The sequence below is a fragment of the Chrysochloris asiatica genome, unplaced genomic scaffold (genome assembly GCF_000296735.1).
Source record: "Chrysochloris asiatica unplaced genomic scaffold, ChrAsi1.0 scaffold00027, whole genome shotgun sequence".
Classification (NCBI taxonomy): domain Eukaryota; kingdom Metazoa; phylum Chordata; class Mammalia; order Afrosoricida; family Chrysochloridae; genus Chrysochloris; species Chrysochloris asiatica.
In genome coordinates, this window is record NW_006408545.1 from 7,483,758 (window position 1) to 7,510,327 (window position 26,570).

Below are 26,570 nucleotides of genomic sequence, written 5' to 3' on the forward strand. Positions count from 1 at the left end.
TGGTCGGGTATTCTGTGTTGTTGGCGGAGCTCTCTGCTATACATCCACCTGATCCGCCATCTTGTTTGTTCCTCCTCCACCACTCATCTTTCAGCTTGCTGTGCTGTGTGGCTAGCATGTCACTGTGTGGCTGGTACCTTGAATCTACTTGATATGGCTTTTCTCTCCAAAGTCTTCTTAATTCCCACCAAGTGATTAGGTGGGACCATGAAAACAAGATGCACATGACTCTAAGGCTGGGAATGGTTAGTTTTGCCATCCAGCTAGGTTTAAAAGGCGCCATCTCAGAAGCACCAGCCAGACAACCCCAGTACCATCAAGAAGGAAGAGTATGAGTGAAGCATGAAGTCCTTACCTATTAAGGAGGTACCAGTAGAGGCATGGCAGAGACAGTGGCATGGAAAGAGAGAGCAGCTGAGGTCTCCAAGTCCATGGACTGAGTAAAGCTGAGTGCCTACGGGTAGGAGGCTGGCCTGTAGAATGTGCCCTTTGGGCATTCACAGAGCTTTGTAACACCAGACTGAGCAGTACAGAGACCAAGTGGCCATGTGGCTGAGAAGACAAGAGTAAGATGTGCCTGTAGTATGGCAGACAAGAGGCATTCCTGACTAAAGAACTGCTGCATCCTGAGTTTTCCTGGTCCTTCATTGTACCCTGTTCAATCACTAATAAACCCCATCATTGTGAGTATTGTTATGAGTTCTGTGTGGCCTTTGCAATGGATTATGGAACTCAAGATGTGAAGCAGAGGGAATTTTGAGAGGAACTGTTGGTGTCAGCACAGGTTTAAGAAGGTTGTAGAATGGAGGCATGCTTGATCTCCACTTCATAGGAATGAGCCTTGGGTTGATTTAGAATTTGATTCTCTTTCCCCCTTGTGAAGCCAGTGGAAGTCAGACATAGTCCCCAGTTGTTTTAAGCACACTGATTCTGAAAGTTATGCCACCAGTATTTCAAATACCAGCAGGGTCACCCATGGTGGACAAGTTTCAGTGGAGCTTTCAGATAAGACAGACTAGGAAGAAGGTGTAGGTGGTCCACTTCTAATGGATAAACTGCTGAAAAATTCATGAACAGCAGTGGAACAATGTCTGATATAATGCTGTAAGATGAGTCCCTCAGGTTAGAAGCCACTCAAAATACAACTGGGGAAGAGCTGTCTCATCAAAGTAGAGTCAACCTAAACTACAAGTACTGAGGTTTTCAAGACCTTCAATTGCTGATGTGGCATAACTAAAAATGAGGAACAGCTCCAAACATTCACTGATAATTGGAATGTGAAAAGTGCACTGTATGAATCTAGGCAAACTGGAAGTCATCAAAAATTATTTGGAAGGCATAAGTATTGATATGCAACACATTAATGAGCAGAAATTGGTATTAGGCATTTCAAATTGGACAATCATATAATGTACTATGCTAAGAATAACAAACTGAAGAAAATGGCATCACATTCATTATCAAAAAGAGTATTTCTTAGTTTCAGAGTGTGCTGAGGAAGGTAGAGCCCCCAACTGAATAGCTTTCATTTTGTCTAGATAGGTCTAGTGAAAGGAGACGGGGATAAGATTCTTGTGATTCAATAGTGAGTAATTGTTAACATGACTAATTGCAATTGTCACAGTAGAAATTTTGTAACAAGAATGGGGGAGTAGTTAATCTTACAAAGCCCAGGAACAGAGGACCCTAGGACCATCAAGAGAGAAGAGCGTGAGTGGAATGTGGGACCCTAACCAGAGAAGCAGTGACACCAGAGATGGAGGCAGAGATAATAACCTGGAGAGACAGAGCAGCTGAGAATTCCAGACTCATGGAAAGAGGAAGGCTGTGGGCTGGCAACCAGGAGGCAGGCTTGCAGAATGTGCACTTTGGTTGTTTAAATGATTATACATTCCTGAGTATTTTTGGGTACATCCCTCCCCCCAAAATACAAAAAAAAATCCAGAGGGAATAGAAGCAAATACTGTTGAATGATGATGCATGGAAGGGATTGTAATCATTGCAATGAAATGAAATATGACAGGATGAATGTAAAACCAATGTTCTCCCATGTAAACTATCATTCTATTCACAAATATTAAAAAAAAAAAAAAAGAATAGTTCAAGATATATCTTGAAGTGCAATGCTGTCTGTGATAAGATAAAATCAATATTCCTATAAGGAAAGTCACAAAATACAAATACTATTCAAATTTATGCACCAACAACTAAAGTCAGTGATGAAGAAAATGAAGAATTCTAACAACTTCTTCAGTCTTAAAGTGATAAAACATACAATTAAAATTAAGGGTGGCTGGAATGTGAAAGTTGGAAACAAAGAGGAAAGGTCAATAGTTCAACTATATGGCTTTGGTGATAGAACTGAAGCTGGAGATCAAATAATAGAATTTTGCAACACCAATGACTTATTCATTGCAAAGACCTTTTTCAACAACATAAATGGAAACTATACATGTGTACCTCACCATACGGAATACACAAGAATCAAATTAACTCCATGTTTGGAAAGAGAAAATGAAGATGCTTAATATCATCAACCAAAACAAGACTACAGGTTCACTGCGGAATCAATTGCTCATATGAAAGTTTAGGGTGGAACTGAAGACAGATAAACCATGACCACGAGGGCCAAAATAAAACCTTTAGTACATACTTCCTGAATTTAAAGACCTACTCAAGAATAAATTTGATGCACTGAACATCAATGGCCAGAGACCAGAAGAGTTGGGATGACATCAAGAATACCATAAAAGAAGGAAACCAAAAGGTTATTAAAAAGACAAGAAAGAAAGAAAAAAACCAAAATGCCAGAAGAATCTCTGAAACTTGTCTTAGAATGAAAACAAAATAAAGCGACTATAAGAAATGATTAAGTGAAAAGAGCCTAACAGAAATTTCCAAAGTGCAGCCCAAGAAAAAGGAAATTATCATCATGAAATGCATAAATACCTGAATTATAAAACCGTAAGGAAAAATCATGCTTATTTCTCAAGTTGAAGGAACTGAAGAAAAACTTCAAGCCTCTGATTGTAATATTGAAGGACTATATGGACAAAATATTAAATGATACAGGAAATATTAAAAGAAGATAGAAGGAATACACGGAGTCACTGTACTGAAAAGAACTGGTTGATATGCAACCATTTCAAGAGATAACATATGAACAAGGACCGATGATACTGAAAGAAGTCTTAGCTGCACTGAAGACATTGACATAAAACAAGGCTCCAGGAATTGATAGAATATCAACTGAAACATTTTAAAACTGAAAGTGCCAAGAAATTTGAAAACAGTTACCTGGCCAACCATCAGAAAGAGGTTCATATTTGTACCCATTCCAAAGATAGGGGACTCAATAGAATGTGGAAATTATCAAACAATATCATTAATATAACATTCAAGTAAAGCTTCGCTGAAGATAATTCAAAACCAGTTGTAGCACTACATTGACAGAGAACTACCAGAAACACAAACTGGATTCAGAAGAAGAAAAGGAATGAGACATATTGCTGACATCAGATGGACTTTGACTGAAAGTAGAGAATATCAAAAAGATGTTTACTTGGATTTTGCTGACTATGTAAAGGCTTTCAACTTGACGGCCCTAACAACCACTGGCACAGTGATTAATCATTCAACCGCTAAACAAACTATTAGCAGTTTGAACCCACCAGCTGTTTGCTCCACAAGAGAAAGATGAGGCAGTCAGCTTCTTCGATAAAGTCTTGGGTAACCTATCCAACAGTTCGACTCTGTCTCAGAGGGTCATTGTGCATAAGAATCAACTCAATAGCACACAACAACAAAACCATCTTAAATAAGAGACTCTGAGGCCTTAGAACAGTGATCGAAGTGATAGCTATCAGCAACATGAAGAAAAAAAGAACATGCTAATAGGACAGCTAACAACATCAACAGTAGGGCAATAAAAATGAAAAATAGAAATAAATGAAAAAAACTTGAAAACTAGGATTTAATAATATTTTTCACAAATTAAAGACAGGCTTTCAAGGGTTTTTTTTTTTTTTCAATTTCCTTACTTATCAGTGAAATGTTTCTTATATTTTTAAAAAGATGCAGTTTGCCAGATTTTAATTTTCATGAAGTTGGATAGGTACATTTTTAAAATCTGGTTCAGCCATTCATGATGTCTTTGGATAAGTTATTAAACTTTCTAGGCATCAGTATGTTGTCTTATAAATAGGAAATGCAATTCCTATTATAGATGACAGCATACTTGTAGAGAATCTAGGATTATGCCTGACAGTTAATTTTTCTCCATTCTAACTCAGCATTGAAAAGAAATGACTGAGTTTTAACAAATAAGGCACAAGTAACAAATAAGACAGTAAGGCACAAAAATGAATGTCAAATCATAATCACAAATGATAGTTTCAAGAAAAAAATTAAAACCTAGTAAATATAGAAGTTCAAATCAGAAAATTACCTGTTCCTGAACATCTTCATGTTCTGATTTAAGGAGTTTGATAAAAATTGGAACCGCCCCAGTTTCGATCACTACTTTGGTATGGAGAAAAGTTCCAGATGCCCATGCAGCTTCAAACTAAGAAAAAAGAAAAGCAAAATAAATAAGTACACCAAAGATATTTCAAAGAGGGAGATAAAAGAATGGGAGTAAAGACTTAGGTTAACAAGTTTTAGAAAAAGGTTTGTTATTAATAAGATTCAACATGAAGTCAGGTTTCATAGATTAAAGTCCTTAATTAAAAAAAAGAAAAATGGATTCTTCAGTTTGGAAAAACAAGAACTGAGAAGGATAAAATGTAAATTTATAAAATCACAAATAACAAACAATTATAGTGTAAGTCAAAAAGTATTGCTGCTAGTTCCAGTTCATACATGCATGGGTTTACTCCAAACAAAGCATGTCTAAACATATCTCTGTGCTCAGTGGATGGCTGCAGACAAGTCCTAGCAGGAATACACTTGTGTTAGTCTCATTAGGGTGCCTTCAAAAACCATGGCTTCAGAGAAGAACTGTTAGGCCAGTTACATTCAGAGCACAGAGGTTAGCTCAGAAGGTTAAGGCATCTGTTTTTTGGAATTCTTAAGGGAATAATTGTGATAGATCTTTCTCAAAAGACACAGGATGATCACTGGAGATAATCAGGTAGAAGTTTTACGAGAGATGAAAACTACCTTGGTGAGAAAAATACCAGGAAATGTGCACTGAAGAAATTTTTCCCTTCACAAAAATGAACCTGCTTATTTTTCCAGGGTAGCAAGACGTGTACTTCGAGAATTTCATTGGGAAAGCTTACCCTATCCACCCTACAGTCTGATCTTTCCCTTCAGACTTCTTTTTGTTACCTAAACTTAAAGAAAATTGAAAAGGAACACAATTTGTGTCTATCCAGAATTCCAAAACTGCCATTTTGACGTGGAATTCTTTGACAAAGGGTTGTTAGTGTTAAGTGATAGCAAGTTGGTTCTGACTCATGGCGAACCTCTTGGGGCTTCTGAGGATCAGCTGGTGAGTTTTAACAGCCAACCTTGCAATTCAAACTGACCTTGTGGTCCAGAATTTATCCTAGAGAGATGGAAACACCATCTTCAAATATGTTGAGGATACGTCAAGAAGCAATAATTTCACATTTGTAGTGAAATTCTATGATATTGTAGCAATACTTTTTTACTTAACCTCATATATGAATATGAATATATATATGAGTCCTGGTGTGGTACTGTGGGCTAATGCACTGAACTGCATGAGCCATGACGTCTCCTTGGAAACCCTATATAGGGTCGTTATGGGTCAGAACTGACTCAGCAACGCTTAACAACAACAACATATATGAGTGTAAGTAAAAAAGTATTGCTACAAAATCAACAAAATCTTTATTACTAAACTAAGAATGTAAAGCTATTGTTTCTCGACATATCCATGGACTGCCAGAAGAACTAACAAATCTGTATTGGAAGAGATAAGGATGGTAACACTCTTCTCACAAACTGGAAATGTCAGTAGGGACCAATCCCTGGAGTACATCATATGAATATATATATATACATACATATATTCATATTTAGATATGAAAGAAAAAAGTATTGCTACAAACTCACCGAAAACTTTATTAATAAACTTAGAATGTAAAGCTATTGTTACTTGATATATCCTCGACATATTTGAAGGTGGTATTTCTATCCCTCTAGGATAAGAAGTAGATCAAAAGGTCAGTTACCTTCATATATGTTTACGGAGTCCTATGAAGCACTGCAGGATAAGCACTTAACCACAAGATGTGTTTGAACTGCAAGGTTATGGTTCAAACCCACCAGTCACTTCTCGAAAATCCTTTACATGGTTGCTATGAGTTGGAATTGACTCGACAACATTTAACAACAACAACACAAATATAGCTGAATTTATCATTCACAAAAGTTCTAGCATTTACAATGAGAGAGCCAAGGGTTCTACAGAAAGCAGCTGAACAATAAAGGGCACTACTTAATAATGTGGTGCTATAGGATAAGCACTGAACTGCTAACCACAAAGTTAGCAGTTCAAACCCACCAGTTGTTGTTGTTGTTAGGTGCCACCAAGTCGGTACTGACATATAGCGACCTTATGCACAGCAGAACTAAACACTGACCAATCCTGGGCCAACCTCACTACTGTTGCCACACTTGAGTCCATCGATACTGCCACTTGGCCAATCCATCTCATTGGAGGTCTTCCTCTTTTTCTCTGACCCTCCACCTTACCAAACATGATATCCTTTTCCAGTAACTGGTCCCTCCTGACAATATGTCCGAAGTATGAGAGATGAAATTTGGCCATCTTGGCCTCCAAGAAGCACTCTGGCTGCACATCTTCCTAAATGGATCTATTGGTCCTTTTGGAAGCCCATGGCACTTTCAATATTCTCCTCCAACACCATAACTCAAAAACATCAATTCTTCTACTGTCTTCCTTATTCAAACCCACCAGTAGCACCTTGGAAACCTTATAGAGGGTTGATATGAGTCAAAACTGACTCGATGGCATTTAACAACAACAACTTGATAGAGCAATAGAAAACTTACAGGACTTAGATCCATAAAAGGTAATTTTATGATTATCTAGCTCCAACTTCATTTAATAAAAATGAAAATTGTAAAATGGCACAGTTGCCATTTTTAAAGATTGGTGGAACTTTAAAAAGTTAAACATATGACCCAACAATGTTACTCCTAGGTATATACCCAAGAAAATTGAAAGCAGGGACTCAAATAGATACTTGTACACCAATGATCACTGCAATATTATTCACAATAGCCAAAAGGTGAAACAACTCAAATCTATCAAAAATAACACAAATAAAAAAGAAATGTGAAAATTGGAAGTTCAGGGAGTTAGGTGATTTGTTAAAGAATACCTTATCAGCAAGAACCAGGACTAGGGCTTCTAGAGTATTCCTCTAAGCAGCAGTCTCTGACAGTTTAATCATATCAATTAATTCAGATATGCTTATATTCGGAATCAACTAAGAAAATTCACCCCATAGTTCCCAAACAGTTCCCAAATTAATCAATTATTAAAAATGGAAGAGCAAAGGATGTCAGCTTAAGGACTAAGGTGCGCCTGACCCAAGCTATGGTAGCTTCAATAACCTCATATGCATGCAAAAGCTGGACAGTGAATAAGGAAGACCGTAGAAGAATTGACACTTTTGAGTTATGGTGTTGGAGGAGAATATTGAAAGGGCCATGGGCTTCCAAAAAAACCAATAGATCCGTGTTGGAAGAAGTACAGCCTGAGTGCTCCTTGGAGGCCAAGATGGTCAAACTTTGTCTCTCATACTTCAGATATATAGTCAGGATGGATCAGTAGCTGGAGAAGGATATCATGTTTGGTAAGGTAGATGGTCAGAGAAAAAGAGGAAGACACCCAAGGAGATGGATTGGCCAAGTGGCAGCATCGATGGACTCAAGCGTGGCAACAATAGTGAGGTTGGTCCAGGATTGGTCAATGTTTCGTTCTGCTGTGCATAGGTCGCTATGAGTTGGTACCGACTCGATGGCACCTAACAACAACAACAACATACATTCACAGGCAAACTAAGTACTCATTTGCAGCTTTAAAAAAAAATGCTTTCACATTAATATAGATGTCATTATGTTAAATAAAATTGTACATAAATGTATTACTCAAAAACATAAAACAACAGTTACCACATGAAATATTGTTAGGAGCCATCCAGTGGGATTCAACTGATGGCAACCCTATGCACACCACAATGAAACACTGCCTGGTCCTATGCTATCCTATACATGAAGCCATTTCTGATGCTACTATGTCAGTCCATCCAATTGGAGGTCTCCTCTTTTTATCTGACCATTCATTTTACCAAGCATGATATCCTTCTCCAGGCAGCCCTCCTGATAACACACGCAAAGTATGAGAGACAAAGTTTTGTCATCCTGGCTTGTAAGGAGTATTCTGGCTGTACTTCTTCCAACACAGACTGGTTTGTTGTTCTGGTAGTCTAAGGTACGTTCACTATTCTTCTCTAACACCATAACTCAAATGCATCAATTCTATAGTCTTCCTTATTCACTGCCCAACTTGAACATGCATTATGAGGCTATTGAAAATAAAATGGTTTATTGCTCTTAAACAGGCTAGTGAGGTCTTGTGCAGCAGATTTGCCTAATGCAATACATCATTTGATTTCTTGACTGCTGCTTCCATGAATGTTGATCATAGATCCAAGAAAAATGGTCTTTGACAACTTCAATCTTTTCTCCATTAATTATGTTATTTATTGTTCCAGTTGTGAGAATTTTTGTGTTCCTTACATTGAAATGCAATCCATACTGAAGGCTGTGGTCTCTGATCTTTATCAGTATGCATTTTAAGTCCTCTCTGCTTTCAGGAAGTAAGGTTGTATCATCTGCGTATCACAGGCTGTTAATCAGCCGTCCTCCATCCTGATGCCACATTCTTCTTCATATAATACAGCCTCTCATATTATTTAATCAGGATACAAATTGCATATATATGGTGAAAGAATACAACACTGACACTCATCTTTCCTGATTTTAAGCCACTCACTCAGTATCCCCTTGTTCTGCTCAAATGACTTCTTCTTGGTCCATATACAGGTTCCTCATGAGCACAATTAAGTGTTCTGGAATACCCATTCTTTGCAATGCTATCCATAACTTATCATGATCCACATAGTCAAAAGACTTTGCATAGTTAATAAAGCACATGTAAATAGCTTTCTGGCATTCTCTGCTTTCAGTCAAGATCCATCTGACATCAGCAGTGATATTCCAAATTCCATAACCTTGTATGAATCCAACTTGAACCTCTGGCAGTTCCCTGTGGATGTACAGCTGCAACTGTATTTAAGTTATTTTCAGCAAAATTTTATTTTCATGTGATATTAATATTGTCTGATGATTTCAGCATTCTATTGGGTCACCTCTATTTCAAACGAGCACAAATATGGATCTCTTTCAACCAACTGGACAGATGGATGTCTTCCAAATTTCTTAGCATAGAAGAGTGTCCTTAAAGCTGCATCAGTTTGTTGAAAGATTTCAGTTTGTATTATATCAATTCCTGGAGCCTTGTTCTTTGACAATACCTTCAGTGTACCTTGGGTTTCTTCTTCCTTCAGTGCAAAATTGCCTGTTGATCATATGTTAACCTTTTGAAATGGTTGTTCATCAACCATTTCTTTTTGGTAGTGATTCTATTTATTCCTGCCATTTCTTTTTGGTAGTTGCTGCATTGTTCAATATTTTGCCCATAGGATTTTTAAATACTGCAAATTAAGGTTTGAATTTTTCTTTCAGTTCTTTCTGCTTGAGAAACACTGATCATGTTCGGCAATTTTAGTTTCCTGACTCTAGGTCTTTGCACATGTCATTATAATACTTGACTTTGTCTTCTCGAGCTACCCTTTGAAATTTTCTATTCAGCTATTTTATCTCCTCATTTCCTCAATTCACTCTGTACCTCTTTACACTGGACAGCAAATTTCAGAGTCTCTCTTGACAAACATTTTGATTTTTTCTGTTTTTTCTTATTTTCTGAAAGAGCTTTTGCTTTCTTCCTATATGATATTCTTGATGTCATACCACAACTCTTTTGGTCTTCGGTCATTAGTATTTAGTGCATCAAATCTCTTCTTGAGATGGTCTCTAAATTCAATGAGATATGTTAAAGGTCATATTTTGGCCTCATGGATTTGTTTTAATTTTTTTTTTCACTTTCAGCATGAACTTGCATGTGAATAACTGATGGTCTGCTTCAGGGTCTCACCCTGACTTTTTTTTGACTGATAATATGGAACTTTTCACCATCTCTTCACACAGATGTAGCCAATTTGATTTCTGTGTATTCCATCTGGTGAGGTCCATGTGTTTTGTCATCTTTTATATTGCTTAAAAAGGTATTGCAATGAACAAGTCATTGGCCTATCAAAATTCTATCATGCAATCTCCAGCATAAATTCTCTATCATCAAGTCCACATTTTCTAACTACTGATCCTTACCCTTGGTTTCCAACCTTCACATTCTAATCATCATTAACTGTTAATACATCTTGATTGAATGTTTGATCAGTTTCACACTGAAGAGGTTGTAGAATTCTTCAATTTCATCATCACTGACTTTAGTGATTAGTGAATAAATTTGAATAATAATGATATCAAGTGGTCTTCCTCATAGACATATGGTTTTTATCCAGCACTGTACATCAAGACAAATCTTGAAATGCTTTTTGATGAAAAATATGACACCATTCCTCTTCAATTTGCCATCCCCATCATCGTAAACCACATGATTGCCAGATTCAAAGTGGCCAATACCAATCCATTTCAGCTTACTAATGCCTAGAATACATCTCTCATCTATCAGTTTGTCATACTGTAGTTGCTTGCATGTTGCTATGATTCTGGAAGCTATGCCATGGCTATTTTAAATACCTGCAAAAATGTCCACCCATGGTGGACAGGTTTCAGCTGAGCTTCCAGACAAAAACAAACAAGGAAAAATGAGAGACAGACTACTTACGAATATTGTCACTGAAAATCTTATAAATAGCAATGGAACACTGTCTGTACCTGATTATTGAATACTGAAACATGATTAAGAGCACCAAAATACTGTCAGATAAAGTGCCAGAAGATGAGCCCCTCGGGTTGGAAAGCACTCAAAATCCAACTGGGGAAGAGCTGCCTCCTCAAAGTAGAGTTGTCCATGATGACACGAATGGAGTAAAGCCTTCAGGACCTTCATTTGCTGATGGGGCACAATTCAAAAAGAAGAGAAATAGCTGTAAATATCCATTAATAATCAAAACATGAGATGTATGAAATATGAATCTAGGAAAATTAGAAATTGAAAAACTGAAATGGAACACATAAATATCAATATCCTAGGAATTATCAAGCTGAAATGAACTGGTATTTGCCACTTTGTTTGTGACAATACACATTTTACTGTGCTGGGAATGACAAATTCATGACATCGTATTCATCATCAGAAAGAATACATCAAGATCTGTCTTGAAGTACAATGCTATCTGTGACGGGATGATATGCATATGCCTACAAGGAAGGCCAGGTAATACAATTATTATTCAAATTTATGCATCAATCACTAAAGTCAGTGATGATGAAATTGAAAAATTCTACCAACTTCATCAGTCTGAAACTGATGAAACATTCAATTAAAATGTGTTGATAATTACTGACAACTAGAATGCAAACACTGGAAACAAAAAGGAAGGATCAGGCCTTGGTAATAGAAACAATGCTGTAAGATCAATGACTTCTTCATTGCAAATATCTTTTATAAACAACATAAAAGATGACTATACACATGGACCTTACCAGAGGGAATACACAGAAATCAAACTGACTACACCTGTGGAAAAAGATAGTGGAAAAACTCTCATCATGTTTTTTTTGCCATCATGTCATCAGCTAAATCAAGGCCAGGGGTAAATTGTGGCACAAATAATCAATTGCTCATATGCAAGTTCAGGTTGAATCTAAAGAAAATTTAAATAAGTCCATGAGAATTAAAATGTGATGTTGAACATATCCCATCTGAATTTAGAGATTATCTGAAGAACAGATTTGATGTATTCGACCAAAGACCAAAAGAGCTGTGGGATGACATCAAGAACATCATACATGAAGAAAGCAAAAGGTCATTAAAAAGACAAAAAATAAAGAAAAGACCAAAATGGATATCAGAAGAGACTCAGACTTGTAGAGATGCTAAAGCAAATGGAAGAAATGAGGAGGTAAAATAACTGAATAGAAAATTTCAAAGGTCAGCTCAACAAGAAAAAGTCAAATATTATAACGAAATGTGCAAAGACGTAGAATTAGAAAGCAAAAAAGGGAAGAACACACTCAACATGTCTCAAACTGAGGGAACTGAAGAAAAACATCAAGCCTTGACTTGCTATACTGAAGGATTTGACGGGCAAAATATTGAATGATGCAGAAAGCATCAGAAGAAGATGGAAGGGGGCTGATGCTCTGCTGTCCCATGTAAACTATCACTCAATTCACAATAAAAATTAAAAAAAAAAAAAAATAGAAGAAGGAATACACTCAGAGTCACTGTGCCAAAAAGAAATGGTCAGTGTTCAACCATTTCAAGAGGCAGCATATAAGCAAGAGCCAATGATACTGAAGGAATAAATCCAAGGTGCATTGAAGACACTGGCAAAGAAAAAGGCACTGGGAATTGATGGAATACAAATTGAAATCTATCAACAAACTGATGCAGCACAGGAGGCACTCAGTGATCTAGGCCAAGAAATTTGGAAGATAGCTATCTGACCAACTCACTGGAAGAGATTCTTACGTGTGCCTATTCCAAAGAGAGGTGACCCAAAGGAATGCAGAAATCATCATACAATATCATTAATACTACATGCAAGTAAAATTTTGCAACAGATAATTCAAAAACAGCTGTGACCATATATTGACGGAGAACTTCCAGAGGTTGAAGCTGGATTCAGAAGAGGATGTGGAATGAGAGATATCATTGCTGACATCAGATCGATCTTGGTTGAAAGCAGAGAAAACATACCAGAAAGATGCTTACCTGTACTTTATTGACTATGCAAAGACTTTCAAATGTGTGGATCATGACAAGCTATAGACGGCATTGCAGAGAATGAGAATTCCAGCACATTTAATTGTGCTCATGAGGAATTTGTACATAGACCAAGAGGTAGTTGTTTGAACAGAACAATAGAACATGAATGGTTTAAAATTAAGAAAGGTGTGCTCCAGGGTTGTATTCTTTCACCATACTAATCCATCAGCAACTAATAATCCAAGAAGCTGGATTATATGAAGAAAAATGTGGCATCTGGATTGGAGGAAGACTCTTTAGCAACCTACGATATGCAGATGAGACAATGTGCGTGCTGAAAGTTAACAGGACTTAAAATACTTACTGATGAAGATCAAAGACCACAGCCTTCAGTATGGGTTGCACCTCAATATAAAGAAAACACATTCATTTTGCTTAGGTCAACCACCAACACTCATGGAAGCTGCAGTCAAGAAATCAAATGACGTATTGCATTAATCATATCTGCTGCACAAGATCTCTTTTAAGTGTTGAAGAGCAAAGGTGTTAGTTTGAGAACTAAGGTATGCCTGACACAAATCATGGTACTTTCAATAGACAGGGTCACTATGGGTCAGAACCAACTCAAAGCACACAGCAACAACATATGCATGTGAAAGTTAGATAATGAATAAGTAAGATTGTAGACAAATTGATGCAATTGAGTGTTGGAGGAGAATATTAAAAGTACCATGGATTGCCATAGGAACCAACCAATCTGTGTTGAAAGAAGTACAGCTAGAATGTTCCTTAGAAGCCAAGATGGCCAGAGTTCGTCTTTAATACTTTGGACATATTATCAGGAGTGACCAGTCCCTGGAGTTGGATATCATGTTTGGTAAAGTGGAGGGTCGAAGAAAAAGAGGGAGAGCACCAACAAAATGGATTGGCACAGTGGCAGCAGCAATGGATTCAATGCAGCAACGACTGTGATGTTGGAGTAGGACCAGGCAGTGCTTCAGTCTATTGTGCATAGTATTGCCATGGTTCATTTCTGACTGGATGGCACCTAACAACAACAATAACGTCTACAATATAGATCTTTATGTGTTCCATTTCATTCATTTGGCAAGTACCAATTTTCACAGATTCGTACATTCTATAGTCAGATTATTAATGATGTTTACAGCTGTTTCTCCTCATTTTGAGCTGTGCCCCCTCAGCAAATGAAGATCTGGGAAGCTTTAGTCCAGTTGCATCATCATGGTCAACTGTACTTTGAGGAGGCAGTTACTCCCTGGTCATATTTTGAGTGCCTTCCAAACTGAGGAGCTCATCTTCAGGCACTACATCTGACAATATTCTGATGTCTTCTAGCACTATACTTGACAATGTTCTGCTACTGTTCATAAGGTTTTCAGTGGCTAAACATTCAGTAGTCCACCTCTCCTTCCTAGGCTGTCTCAGTCTGGAAGTTCAGCTGAAATCTGTCTACCATGGGTGACCCTTCTGGCATTTAAAGTATCGGTGGCATAGCTTCAAGCATCAAAGCAACACGCAAGCCACCACAGTACAACAAACTGACAGGTGACTGGTCGGACTATGAAAGTTTTTTTTTTTAAGTTAAGGAAGGCACTTGTATTAAGAAATATTGGACACCATAGTCATTGCTAATTGTAGATAATGAAATAAACTTATGGACAACTAACAGGTTTATACATAAAATTTTCCTTGGTTATCCCTTAGAGACAGCATTAGTGAAGAAGTCATAAATTCACATACCTTCAGAGCAGATAATAAATACAAGAAGCGTGATATAAGCCAGTGGGAACTGCTGTAAACTAGAGGAACTGCTGTAAACTAGAAAGCATAGTTATTACTAGAAGGGCAATTATTACTACTCGGCTCCACTCCTCCACTCATTCATGTGGCAAGATGCCAACACTTCCAATTTGTTAAAAGAAGCCAAAACTCGGGATTTTCATTTGAAACTTCCCAACTACTTTATTTAACTTTTTAATCAACTTGTAATTCATGTCTTTAAAACCATGTACAGGCGAAACAAAATTCATTCAGGGTCCAATCTGGACAGTAGATTCCCAGTTTGAGGCCTATTAGTCAGAGACCAATGGTCTGAATTAGCATTTCTCATAAGAACCCCACCACTCATCTGTCAGTTTGCTGTACTGTGGTGGCTTGTGAGTTGCTGTGATTCTAGAAGCTATTACACCAGTATTTTAAATACCAGCAGGCCCACCCATGGTAGACAGGTTTCAGATGGGCTTCCAGATGCAGACAGACTAGGAAGAAGGAGTGACAAACTACTTTTGAATATTTAGTCACTGAAAACCTTATGAATAGCAGAGAAACACTGTCAGATATAGTGCCGGAAAATGAGCCACTCAGGCTAGAAGGCACTCAAAATGTAACTGGGGAAGAGCTGGCTCCTCAAAGCAGAATTGACCCTGATGACCCAAATGGAGTAAAGCCCATGGGAATAAAGCCCTCTGAACCTTCATTTGCTGATGGGACACAACTCAAAATGAAGACACACAGCTATAAACATCCATTAAAAATCGGAACATGGAATCTACCAAGTATGAATCTAGGAAAACTGCAAGTTGTCAAAAACGAAATGAAACGCATAAACATCAATATCTTAGGCATTAGTGAGCTGAAATGAACTGGTATTGACCATTTTGAATCTGACAACCACATGGTTTACTATGCCGCCGGGAATGACAAATTGAAGAGGAATAGTGTTGCATTCATTGTCAAAAAGAACATATTTAGATCAGTCATGAGGTATAACGCTGTCTGTGATAGGATAATATCCATGTGCCTACAAGGAAGACAGTTGATACCACTATTGTACAAACTTACCCACCAACACTAAATCCAGGATGAAATAGAAGAATTTACCAACTTCTTCAATCTAAAATTGATCAAACATGCAATCAAGATGTATTGATGGGGCAAGGCCGGCAGGTGGAGCGCTGATGTCGCACAAAAGTCTAGGTGATCCACTGCGGCCTGAGGCAGGGTGAGGGTCCGCCTTATTTGCGGGTGCACCCGCGCGGCCACAACAAAAAGTGTGCGGGAGTCCCGCGGGCGCATACTCGAAGCTACTGGCCAGAGGTAAGACCCAACTTCGCCAAGAGCAAGAGCGCCAAGGAGTGGCTGAAGCGAGGCATCATTCGCGCCAGAGGTCTGGTCCGGGAGTGCTTGGCTGAGACGGAACTGAATGCCCGATCCAAAGCCACCCTGTTGGCTTTCAGTGTTTTCCATCATGTTTTCCAAGATGAAATGTTACAGCACATCGTCGTTTTTCTTTGTTTTCCAAGTGGTAACTTTTTTGTTTTTTAAGCCCTCTCCGTTTCCCTTCCCTGGTACACTGGACTGTAAACCTACCATTTGTAAGGTTGAGAAAGATTTTGCAGTTGATTAGGCTTTGCATTTTCAATTGTTGGGCACTACTGAGGTTTCTCCTTTTTTTTAAGCATTGATTTAAAAACTGCTCGGAAAGTTCCCAGTCGTACAACAAACTGTAGTTTGCTTCCAGGAACACAATGTGTCATCTTACTCTTACTTATCTAATACGTTCCTGCTACCCAAATTGCTCTTTGTAGCATTCATAAGCTAATACAACTTTCAGGCTTTGCTTTTTCCTTTTCATAGCCACTGACAGCAGGCCTGCTCTGCTCCCTCTCTGGCTCTCAGAGTGCCATCCTTGTAGATTCTGCTTCACAGAACCTTTTTGCTTAAGCATTTGCATGACTTTTAGTGCTTTGAAATCAAATTTTTAAAAAATGCACAAGTTATAAATACAGAAGAAAGAGCAGTTGACCAAAACCTAACAAGGACCCCCCACACACACACAAATTTTTCATATTCAGATGATGTGTAGATTTCAGTTCTGTTGTTCCTGTAAATTGATCGAAACAAGTGGGGGGGGGGGATGACTCTCAAACTGTTTGCATCTTTGTATGTATTTATTACTTGATGCAATAAAGCTTATTTTTATTAAAAAATGTATTGATCACCACTGGTGATTGGAATGCAAAGGTTGGGAGCAAAGAGAAAGGATCAGTAGTTGGAAAACAGGCCTTGGTGATGGAAATGATGCTGGAGATCGCATGACAGATTTCTGCAAAATCAATGGTTTATTAATTTCAAATACCTTCTTTAGACAACACTGCTGTTGCGTGTTGCTAAGTGCCTTGAGTTGGGATCCGACTCATAGAGACCGTGTATGCTCAGGAGGGTCCTGGAGCAGCTGGTGAATTGGAACTGCAGCCTTTACCGCCCAAACTGACTTTGTAGTTTTATCCTAAATTTTGAATCCCTCAATATTTTTGTGCTGGTTGCACATGTGTTCTCTAAACCAGAGAGTAATTTGTCCTTTTCACCCTGCCAAAACTCATTTACACCATCACAGAGCTGCATCACTACCTTTGGATAGTCTTCCTTGATTTCCCCTAAATGGAGTAATTTGCCAGGTTCTCTGTGCTCCCAAAAAACTTTGTTTATAGTTCTGTTACAGCAGTGAGCATATTAAGTTGTCACAGATCTGTTTATATGTGTAGACACTCAAAAAGTCCTTGATTTCAGGGTTTAAATGTAAGACAAAGTAATTGGGTTACAGTGTGGCACTCTAGGACACATAAATGCTGGACAGTTAACTGCAAGGTCAGCAGTTCAAACCCACCAGCCACTCCTCAGAAATGCTATACAGTGTCATTATTAGTCTGAACCAATTCAATGGCACTTAACAACATCAGTCAGTCTTTATTAGCATTAACAATTCAATAACTAAAAACTGTCAAATTCCAATGAGGAAAGCCCCTTTCCTCATACTTTTATCAAAAACAATCATAAAATTTGGTCATTAAACTGATAAGGTAACACTCACTTGTACAATAATTTGTCTACACCTAAAATGTGAGGACCCTTGCCAAATTATTCAGATAAACAAATACTACTACTTACTACAATAAGTACTACATTGCAGCATTTCTCAAGCTGAAAGTCTAAAGAAAAAATTCAAGCCTTGGGTTCCAATGGTAAAAGATTCCATGGACAAAATATTAAATGATGCAGAAAGCATCAAAAGAAGATGGAAGCACTAAATGGGGGGGGAAAATTCTTTGTTGGTTACCAGGGTGCTGGGGCTTGGGTCAAGGAGAAGGAAGGGAAGGTGGAGCACACGGTAGGGAATAGACAAAGGATACTTTGAGTGCTGGGGGAGGGGAGCAATACACAAGAAGGGGGAAGGGAATGAAAGAATAAGGTGGATGGGAGAACATTTAGACAGATTTGCATGCACTAAGTGGGACAGAGGTAAATAGTGATGCATGCTCAACCTTGGAACAAAAGGGCTCTGGGATACAGGGATTGAGGCATGGTGTGAATGGGTAAAAGAGGGGAAATAATGTTAAGATGTTTGGCTGTCTTTTGAATTTTGGTTTCCCTTGCCTACTATTATAAAATAGACACTTGAGGGGGAGAGAAAGGAATAGCCAGAAACATCACCATCGAAAGCTTGTAAATCCATCTTCAGCCTATAACTGATTGGAATACCTAAAATGGGGCTAGAATTTGCCCAGTGAAAGAGGCTTCCTGCAGAGCCTTTGCATTGCATAAAACCATAGGTGGAATCCTGATCCCCATCCAGAATCTTCTGAGGTGGGAAATTTCCACTTGAAAGGACAAGCAGACCAGCCTGGAGCTGCTAGAACAACAGAAGATACTTCTTGAAACAAAGACCAGCAGGAAAAATAAAAAACAATAATGGCAGTCTGATTGACTACTACAAGAATAAGCAAGTTGTTAGCAGGGGAGCCATCAAGGCAAGCAGTCTGGTCCCCTCAGGGCAAACCCCCTACCAAGACTGAGACTCAAGGGGAATACACTAGCAGGCATGTGGTCTGGCTAGTGACCACACTGGTCTACTACTGATAAGGGGAAGTCGGAGAAAAACACAATGAAGTTGTGAGCTAAGTCTTACCACGTTCAATAGACTCCTCTCAACCTGAGTTGAGACCTGGTTGGCCAGCAGTATGGCAAGACCTGGGGACTCCTGGGTCCAGGGACAGGGACATGGCCACAGAGGACTAGAGCAGAGAGTGAAACATTCAGCTGATATGAAGTGAAGGAAGATGCACAAGAACACCCATACTTGCAGATAATACCCACTTGACCTGCTGGATGATCAGAACTCAACTAGAGGAAGAAAGAAGAGGAAAAAAAGAGTAATCTGCTACAATTTGATGAACTTGACCTATACTTATGAATGTAGTAGCTCAAAAGGGAATGAATCTTTACAGCGAGGATCATTCCCACCCCCTTGGTACACAAGGTTGACAGGGATGGGCAGCTTAGATATTGGCTACCCAAAATGGTGAGGGGTGGGGAGGCTACAAAGGCACAAAGTGACTGGTTTAAAAGCTTTCAAGAGGGAGCGTAGTTTCAGAGAGTGCGGGGGAAGGTAGAGTCTCCACTGAGTGGTTGCCAACCTGTCTGGATGGGGCTGATGAAAGGAGATGGGATAGGATTCTTATGATTTAATAGTGAATAATTGCTATCAGGTCTGACTGTGAGTGTTGGAAATGTAAAGGTAGATATTTTATAACAAAAAGAGGGGAATGGTTGGTCTTGCAATCCAGGAGTGGAGGACCCTGGGGCCATCAAGGGAGAAGAGTGGAGTGGGTGACCCTATCCAGAGAAGCAGTGATGCCAGAGATGGAGGCAGAGACTCAGGGAGGGAGAGGGGCTATGTGCTGACGGCCAGGGATCAGGCTCCTGGGGTGTACCGTTTGGCTGTTTGAATGGGTATGTATTTCTGAGTACTTTGGTGTACATAAAACACAAAAATTAGAAGGAATGGAAGCAAATTCTGTCGCATGATGATGCATGGAGGGGACTGTAATCATTACAGTGAAACAAAATACAATAGGATGAATGTATACTTGATGTTCTCCCATGTAACTATCACTCAATTCACAATAAAAATTTTTAAAAAAAGAAAAAGGAAGCAATACACAGAGTCATTGTACCAAAAAGAAATGGATCGTATTCAACCATTTCAAGAGGTAGCATATGATCAAAAGCCAATGGTACTAAAGGAAGAAGCTCAAGGTGCACTGAAGGCACTGACTGGCAAGGAACTAAAGTCCAGGAAATGGTGGAATACAAATTGAAATCTTTCAACAAATCAATGCAGCATTGGAGGTACTCACTTATCTATGTCAAGAAATTTGGACGTCATCTGACTAACTGGTCGGAAGAGATCCATATTTGTGCCCACTCCAAAGAAAGGTGACCCAATGAAGTGCTGAAATCATCAAACAATTATCATTAATATTATATGCAAGTAAAATTTTGCTGAAAATAATTTTAAAAACAGCTGCAACAATACAATAACAGAGAACTTCCAGTGATTCAAGCTGGATTCAGACAAGAACATGGATGAGGAATATCATCTGACATCAGATGGCTTGTGACTGAAATCAAAGAATACCAGGAAGATGTTTGCTGTTGCTGCTGTTATATGCCATTGAGTCAGTTCCAATTCAAACCGTCGAGTTGGTTCCAAATCCTGTATAGGGTTTCTGAGGAGCCACTGGTGAGCTTGAACTTCCAACATTACAGTTCAAACCAAACTTGCAGTCCAGCACATTAAACCACAGCACTTCACTCTGAAGATGTTTGTTTACCTGTGCTTTATTCATTATGCAAAGGCTTTCAATTGTGTGGATCATGACAAGCTATGGAAAATACTGTGAAGACTAAGTATTTGAGAACATTTTATTGTGCTTGTAAGAAACCTGTACATAGACCAAGAAGTAGTCATTTGAACAGAACAAGGGGATACTGAGTGATTTAAAATTAAGAGCAGTGTACGTTAGGGTTGTATTATTTCACCATGTTTATCAATCAGTATGCTGAGCAAATAATATGAGAAGCTGGATTATATGTAAACAACCATGGTATCAGGATTGGAGGAAGACTCATTAACAATCTTGCTTGCTGAAAGTGAAGAAGACTTACAATACTACTGATGAAGGTCAAACACCATAGCTTTCAGTATGCAAATCAGAGTAAAGAAAACAAAAATCTTCACAACTGGACCAATAAATAGCATCAGGATAAATGGAGAAAAGATTCAAGTGTGTCAAAAGACTTAATTTTCATTGGATTCACCATCAACACTCATGGAAGCAGCATTCAAGAAATCAAACGATGAATTGCCTTAGGCAAATCTGCTGCACAAGACCTCTTCAAAGTATTCAAGAGCAGAGATGTCAGTTTCAGGACTAAGGTGCGCTTGACCTAAGCCATGGTATTTTCAATAGCCTCATATGCATGTAAAAGTTGGATAATGGATAAGGAAGACCGTAGAAGAATTGATGCAGATGAGTTATGGTATTGAAGAATACTGAAAGTATCATGGACTGCCTTAAGAACAAACAAATGTGTGTTTTAAGAAATACAGCCAGAATGGTACTTAGAATCCAGAATGGCAAGACAATCTCTCACACTTCAGACATGTTATCATGCTTGGTAAAGTGGAGGGTCAGCCAAAAAGAGAAGTCCACCGATGAGATGGATTGACACAGTGGCATCAGTAATGTGCTCAAACATAACAACAATTTTGAGGACAGAGCAGTGTTTCATTCTGTTGTGCAGTCACCATGAGTTGGAGCCAACTCGATGGCACCTAACAACTACACTAAGCTGTAGTTCAAAAATAATTACTAATTTATCAGGAACAGCTATTCATTAATCACAATAGCATTGATAAACTAGCTGTGTTGTTGTGAGTTGCCAGTCAGTCAACTAGGACTCATAGCAATCTTACATGAAACAACAAAACATCGTCCGATACTGATAATCTTCATGATCTTTGATATGTATGAGTCCATTATTGCAACTACTGTGCCAATTACCTCATTTCAGTTTCCCTCATTTTTGCTGACTCTCTACTAAACAAGATACCCTTTTCCAATACCTAGCTTTCCTAATGATGTGTCTGAAGTAGCAAGAAAAATTCTTATCATCCTTGTTTCTAAGAAACATTCTGGTTATATTTCTTCTAAGACTTTTTGATTTTTGTTCTTATGGCAGTCCTTCCTTGCCAACATCGCAATTGAAATGCATCAATTCTTTTTTTAATCCTCCTATATATATGTATAGGGTGGTGGTGGCTGTGTTCCACTGAGTTGGTTCCAACCCATAACAACACTGTATAGGGTTTCTATGGCTATAAATCTTTATGGGAGCAGAAAGCCTCCTCTCTCTCTCCCACAAAATGGCTGATGGATTCGAACTGCTAACCTTGTGGTTAGCAGCCCAATGCATAGCCACTATGCTACCAGTGCTGAGGCAACTGAAAATGTCATGACTTGGGTCAAAGACACCTTAGTCATCAAAATGACATTTTTGTAATTTTTAATATTTTAAAGAGGTCTTTTGTAGCAAATTTATCTAATGCAATAAATCATTTAATATCCTGACTCTTGCTTCTATGGCCAATTATTTTTGATCCAAGAAAAATGAAATCATGACAATTTCAATATTTTTCTCTTTTTATTATAATGCTGCTTACTGGTTCCTCTTTTGTGAGAATTTTTATTTTTTTCATGCTAAGGTGTAATCTGTACTGAAGACTGTAGTTTTGACCTCCATGACCTCCATCAGTAAGTGCTTCTTTATTTTGGGCAAGCAAGACTGGATCTTCTACATATCACAAGCTGCTAATGAGTCTTCTTTCAATCCTCATGTTGCATTCTTCTTCATATAGTTCAGTTTCACAGATTATTTCATCAGCATACAGACTGAATAACTAAGGGGGGAAAGGATACAACACAGTCAAACACTTCTTTCCAATCTGAAACCACACAGTATCATCTTGTTTGAACAACTGCCTCCTGATCCATGTTTAGGTTCCACGTGATCACAATGAAATGTTCTGTAATGACCATTCTTCATAACATAACAAGCTACATGATCCACACAGCTATTCATGTAGCTGATAAAAAGCAGGTGCTCATCTTTCTAATGTTTTCTGCTTTCAGTAAAGATCCAACTGACATTAGCAATGGTATTTGTTGTTCCATATTTTCTTATTTGATATAAATCTAGCTTGAACTTCTGATTATTCTGTCAATTTACTGCTGTACTGATTCTGAAATAATCTTTATCAAAATTTTGCTTCCATGTGATATTAATGATATTGTTTGATAATTTCTGCCTTCCATTTGATAGACTTTTTTTGGAATAAACAAAAATATGTATCTCTTCCAGTTAGTAAGCCAGATAGTTGTCTTACAAGTTTCTTAACATAAATCACTAAGCATTTCCAGCATTGCATCCACTGTTGAAACATTTCAGTATTCTGCCAATACCTAAAAACTTGTTTTTCACCAATGTTTTAGTGTATTTCTTTCAATACCAGTTATTTTGATCATATGTTAGTTCCTGACATGCTACAAAGTCAACCAATTATTGTTGATATGCTACAAGCCTTGGTTTTCATCAATGTCTTACTGCATCTTGAATTTCTTCTTTCAGTACCAGTGGTTTCTGGATCATATGCTACCTCCTGACATGTAAGAAAGTCAACCAATTATTTCTGATACAGTGAATCTATGTATTCCTTCATCTTCTTCAGAATGCTTCCTGCATCTTTTTTTTTTTTTTTTTTTTAAATCATAGACTCATACAGTAGTGTAACTCATGCTTGAATTTTCTCTTTAGTTCTCTCAGCTTGAGAAATACCAACTATGTTCTTCATTTTTGGTTTTCTAATTCAAGATCCTTGCATAATTCATTATATTTTACCTTGCCTACTTGAGCTACCCTTTGAAATCTTTGCTTCAGATTTTTTTACCTAAGCTTTTTCACCTTATTATTTCTTTTGTTTGATTTAGTCATTCTGGGCTTAAGAGAGAGTTTCTCTTCTGACAAATCAATTTTGACGTTTTCCTTTTTCCATGTCTTTTTAATAACCTTACACTTTCTTTATGCATGATGTCCTTGATGTCATCCCACAACTCCTGTGGTCTTCTGTCATTAATGTTCAGTGTCTCAACTCTACTTTTTAAATGGTCCCTAAATGTTTGCATGATGTACTCACATTCATACTCTGGCTATCATGGAGTTGCTTTCTCTTTAGCTTCAACTTGAACTTCCACAGGAGCAATTGACGGTCTGTTCTGCAGGCATACATAGCAACACATATACACTATGTATAAAGCAATGAAAATGAATAAGAGCAACCTCTTTTTTTTTCAAACTTTAAAGTATTTATAGTCGTCAATAATTTATTACTGTTGCTATTGTGTGCCATTGAGTCAGTTCCAACTCAGAATGACCCTTTACAGGGTTGCCAAAAGTGGCTGGTGGGTTTGAACTGCCAACTCTGTGGTTACCAGTCCAGTGCCTATCGTACAGCACAACACTAGGGCTCAAAAGTATATTACTAGCAGTGAATTATTTGGAAAACATATTAAAATTGTCACTACAACATGATTGTGAAGCAATGTTTTTACCTCACATTTTTAGTAGATTATAGTGACTAAAGGAGCTCTGGTAGCATAGTGGTTATGAATCAGGCTGCGAACCTTAAGGTCAGCGGTTCGAAACTACCAACCGCTCCGCGGGAGAAAGATGAGGCTTTCTACTCTCGTAAAGATTTACACCCTCGGAAACCCTATACAGGGTCACTATGGGTCGGAACTGACTCAACGGCACTTAACAACAACAATCCTTTTTTAAAAAAGCAAAAAGAACTATCAGTCAGGCAAAAAATGTTTTAACAGTAAGAGTTTTACTTAAAATAAAAAGTCAAAATCCCAGTTAATTGAGTCAAAATAATTTTTTTTAGTTTGACTTTCTCTAAAACAAAACAAAAAATGTATTAAGGATTGACAGCTACAAAATTTTTATTAACATTAAGAATCATTTTGTGTACATTTCCAAAAGTGTTTACAGAATTAAGTTTCTACAAAAAAGCTAGCAACGCAATCATGACCAAGACCAGAAGGTAGTACTACTTTTCTCTTTAATTGTCAAGTAGATACTGTTGTTGTTAGTAAGTGCCATAGAGTTGGTTCCAACCAATAGTGACCCTGTATAGGGTTTCTGAGGAGCAGATAGTGAGCTTGAACTGACGACCTTGTGGTTCAAATTGACTTTGCACTCCAGCGCTTTAACCCACAGCGCTAAACCAGGACTCCAAAGTAGTTACTGATTGCTTACTCAGTATAACACAAGTTACTTTCACTAGAAATTTTAATCACGTATCATTTCTAGAAAGGGATTAATAAAAAAAAACTTTAGAACAACTCACCTGTAAAGTGCAATTTTCATTTCTTTCAAGAAACTTCACAAATCTCTGCACGACTCCTGGTTTCTGTATAACTTGATCTATTGGTGGATTAGGTTCTAAAAGAGAAAAATGAATTGCTCTAAGTTAGTCCATAGACATAAACAGACAATTATCAGGTCCCTACGTCAATACCAGAACACACAAAATAACTTTCTTAGGTTTCACCAATTAAAATTTAAAACTGAATAATGGTACAAATGAAAATAAATGTTCTCATAATTACAATGCATTTTAATTTTTCATTAATTATAATAGGAAATGTCTAAAATATTTCCTGCAGAACGCTTAAATTTCAAAAGTTAAAGGTTATTTTGATGAAAGCTTTTTAGGTTAGCTTTACACCATAGGAGGTATTTTAGAACATTACTGAAAAACGAACTTAAGTATACAATTTCGAATAACTCTTTATTTATTTTAATGTTTTATTGTGAATTATGTGACAGTTTGCATGGGAGAACATTAGTTTTACAGTCATCCTATCTATATTGTTTCATTTCCATGGTTATAATCCCCTCCATGCATCATCAACCAACCAAAGGGTATACCCTGCAAGCCTGCCCCTTGGTCATCAGCACACAGCCTCTCTCCCTCTCTGGATCTAAAGTCCCCAGCTACTCCATCTCTCCACATCATCATCTCTGCCTCCATCTCAGGCATCACTGCTTCTCTGAGTAGGGTCCCGCTCTCCACTCTTCTCCCTTGATGGTCCCAGGGACCTCAGCTCCTAGACTGCAAAGTCAATCACTCCTCTTCTTGCTACAAAACCTTTACATTTCCAACCCTCACAATCAGTCCTGATAACAATTATTCACTATTGTATCACAAGAGGCCTATCCATATTTACTTTCATCAACCCCGCCTCCACAGATTGGATACTACTCAGTGGAGATTCTACCTTCCTCCACACCCTCTGGATCTAGGTTCCCTCTTAAAAGCTTGTAAGCAAGTCATTTCTTGCCTTTGTAGCCCTCCCACTTTGGGTAGCCAATGTCCAAGTTGCCTATCCCTGTATACTCTGTGTATGAAGGGGGTGGGAATAATCCTTGTAAAGATTTGTTCCCTCTTTTGAGCTACTGCATCCATAGGTGTAGGTCAAGTTCATCAAATTGTATCAGATTA

General features: G+C 38.0%; 1 protein-coding gene across 1 annotated transcript in view; it reads right to left on the bottom strand.

The window, feature by feature from the left end:
* The window catches only part of KPNA5 (karyopherin alpha 5 (importin alpha 6)), a 93,049-nt gene that overhangs the window by 43,258 nt on the left and 23,221 nt on the right, over nucleotides 1-26,570 (bottom strand). Inside the window, exons 4-5 of the mRNA XM_006839978.1 lie at nucleotides 25,413-25,507; nucleotides 4,448-4,564 (exon numbers count right to left, since the gene is read on the bottom strand). Of these exons, the coding sequence (XP_006840041.1) occupies nucleotides 4,448-4,564; nucleotides 25,413-25,507 (212 nt within the window). The remainder of the gene's footprint in view (nucleotides 1-4,447; nucleotides 4,565-25,412; nucleotides 25,508-26,570) is intronic.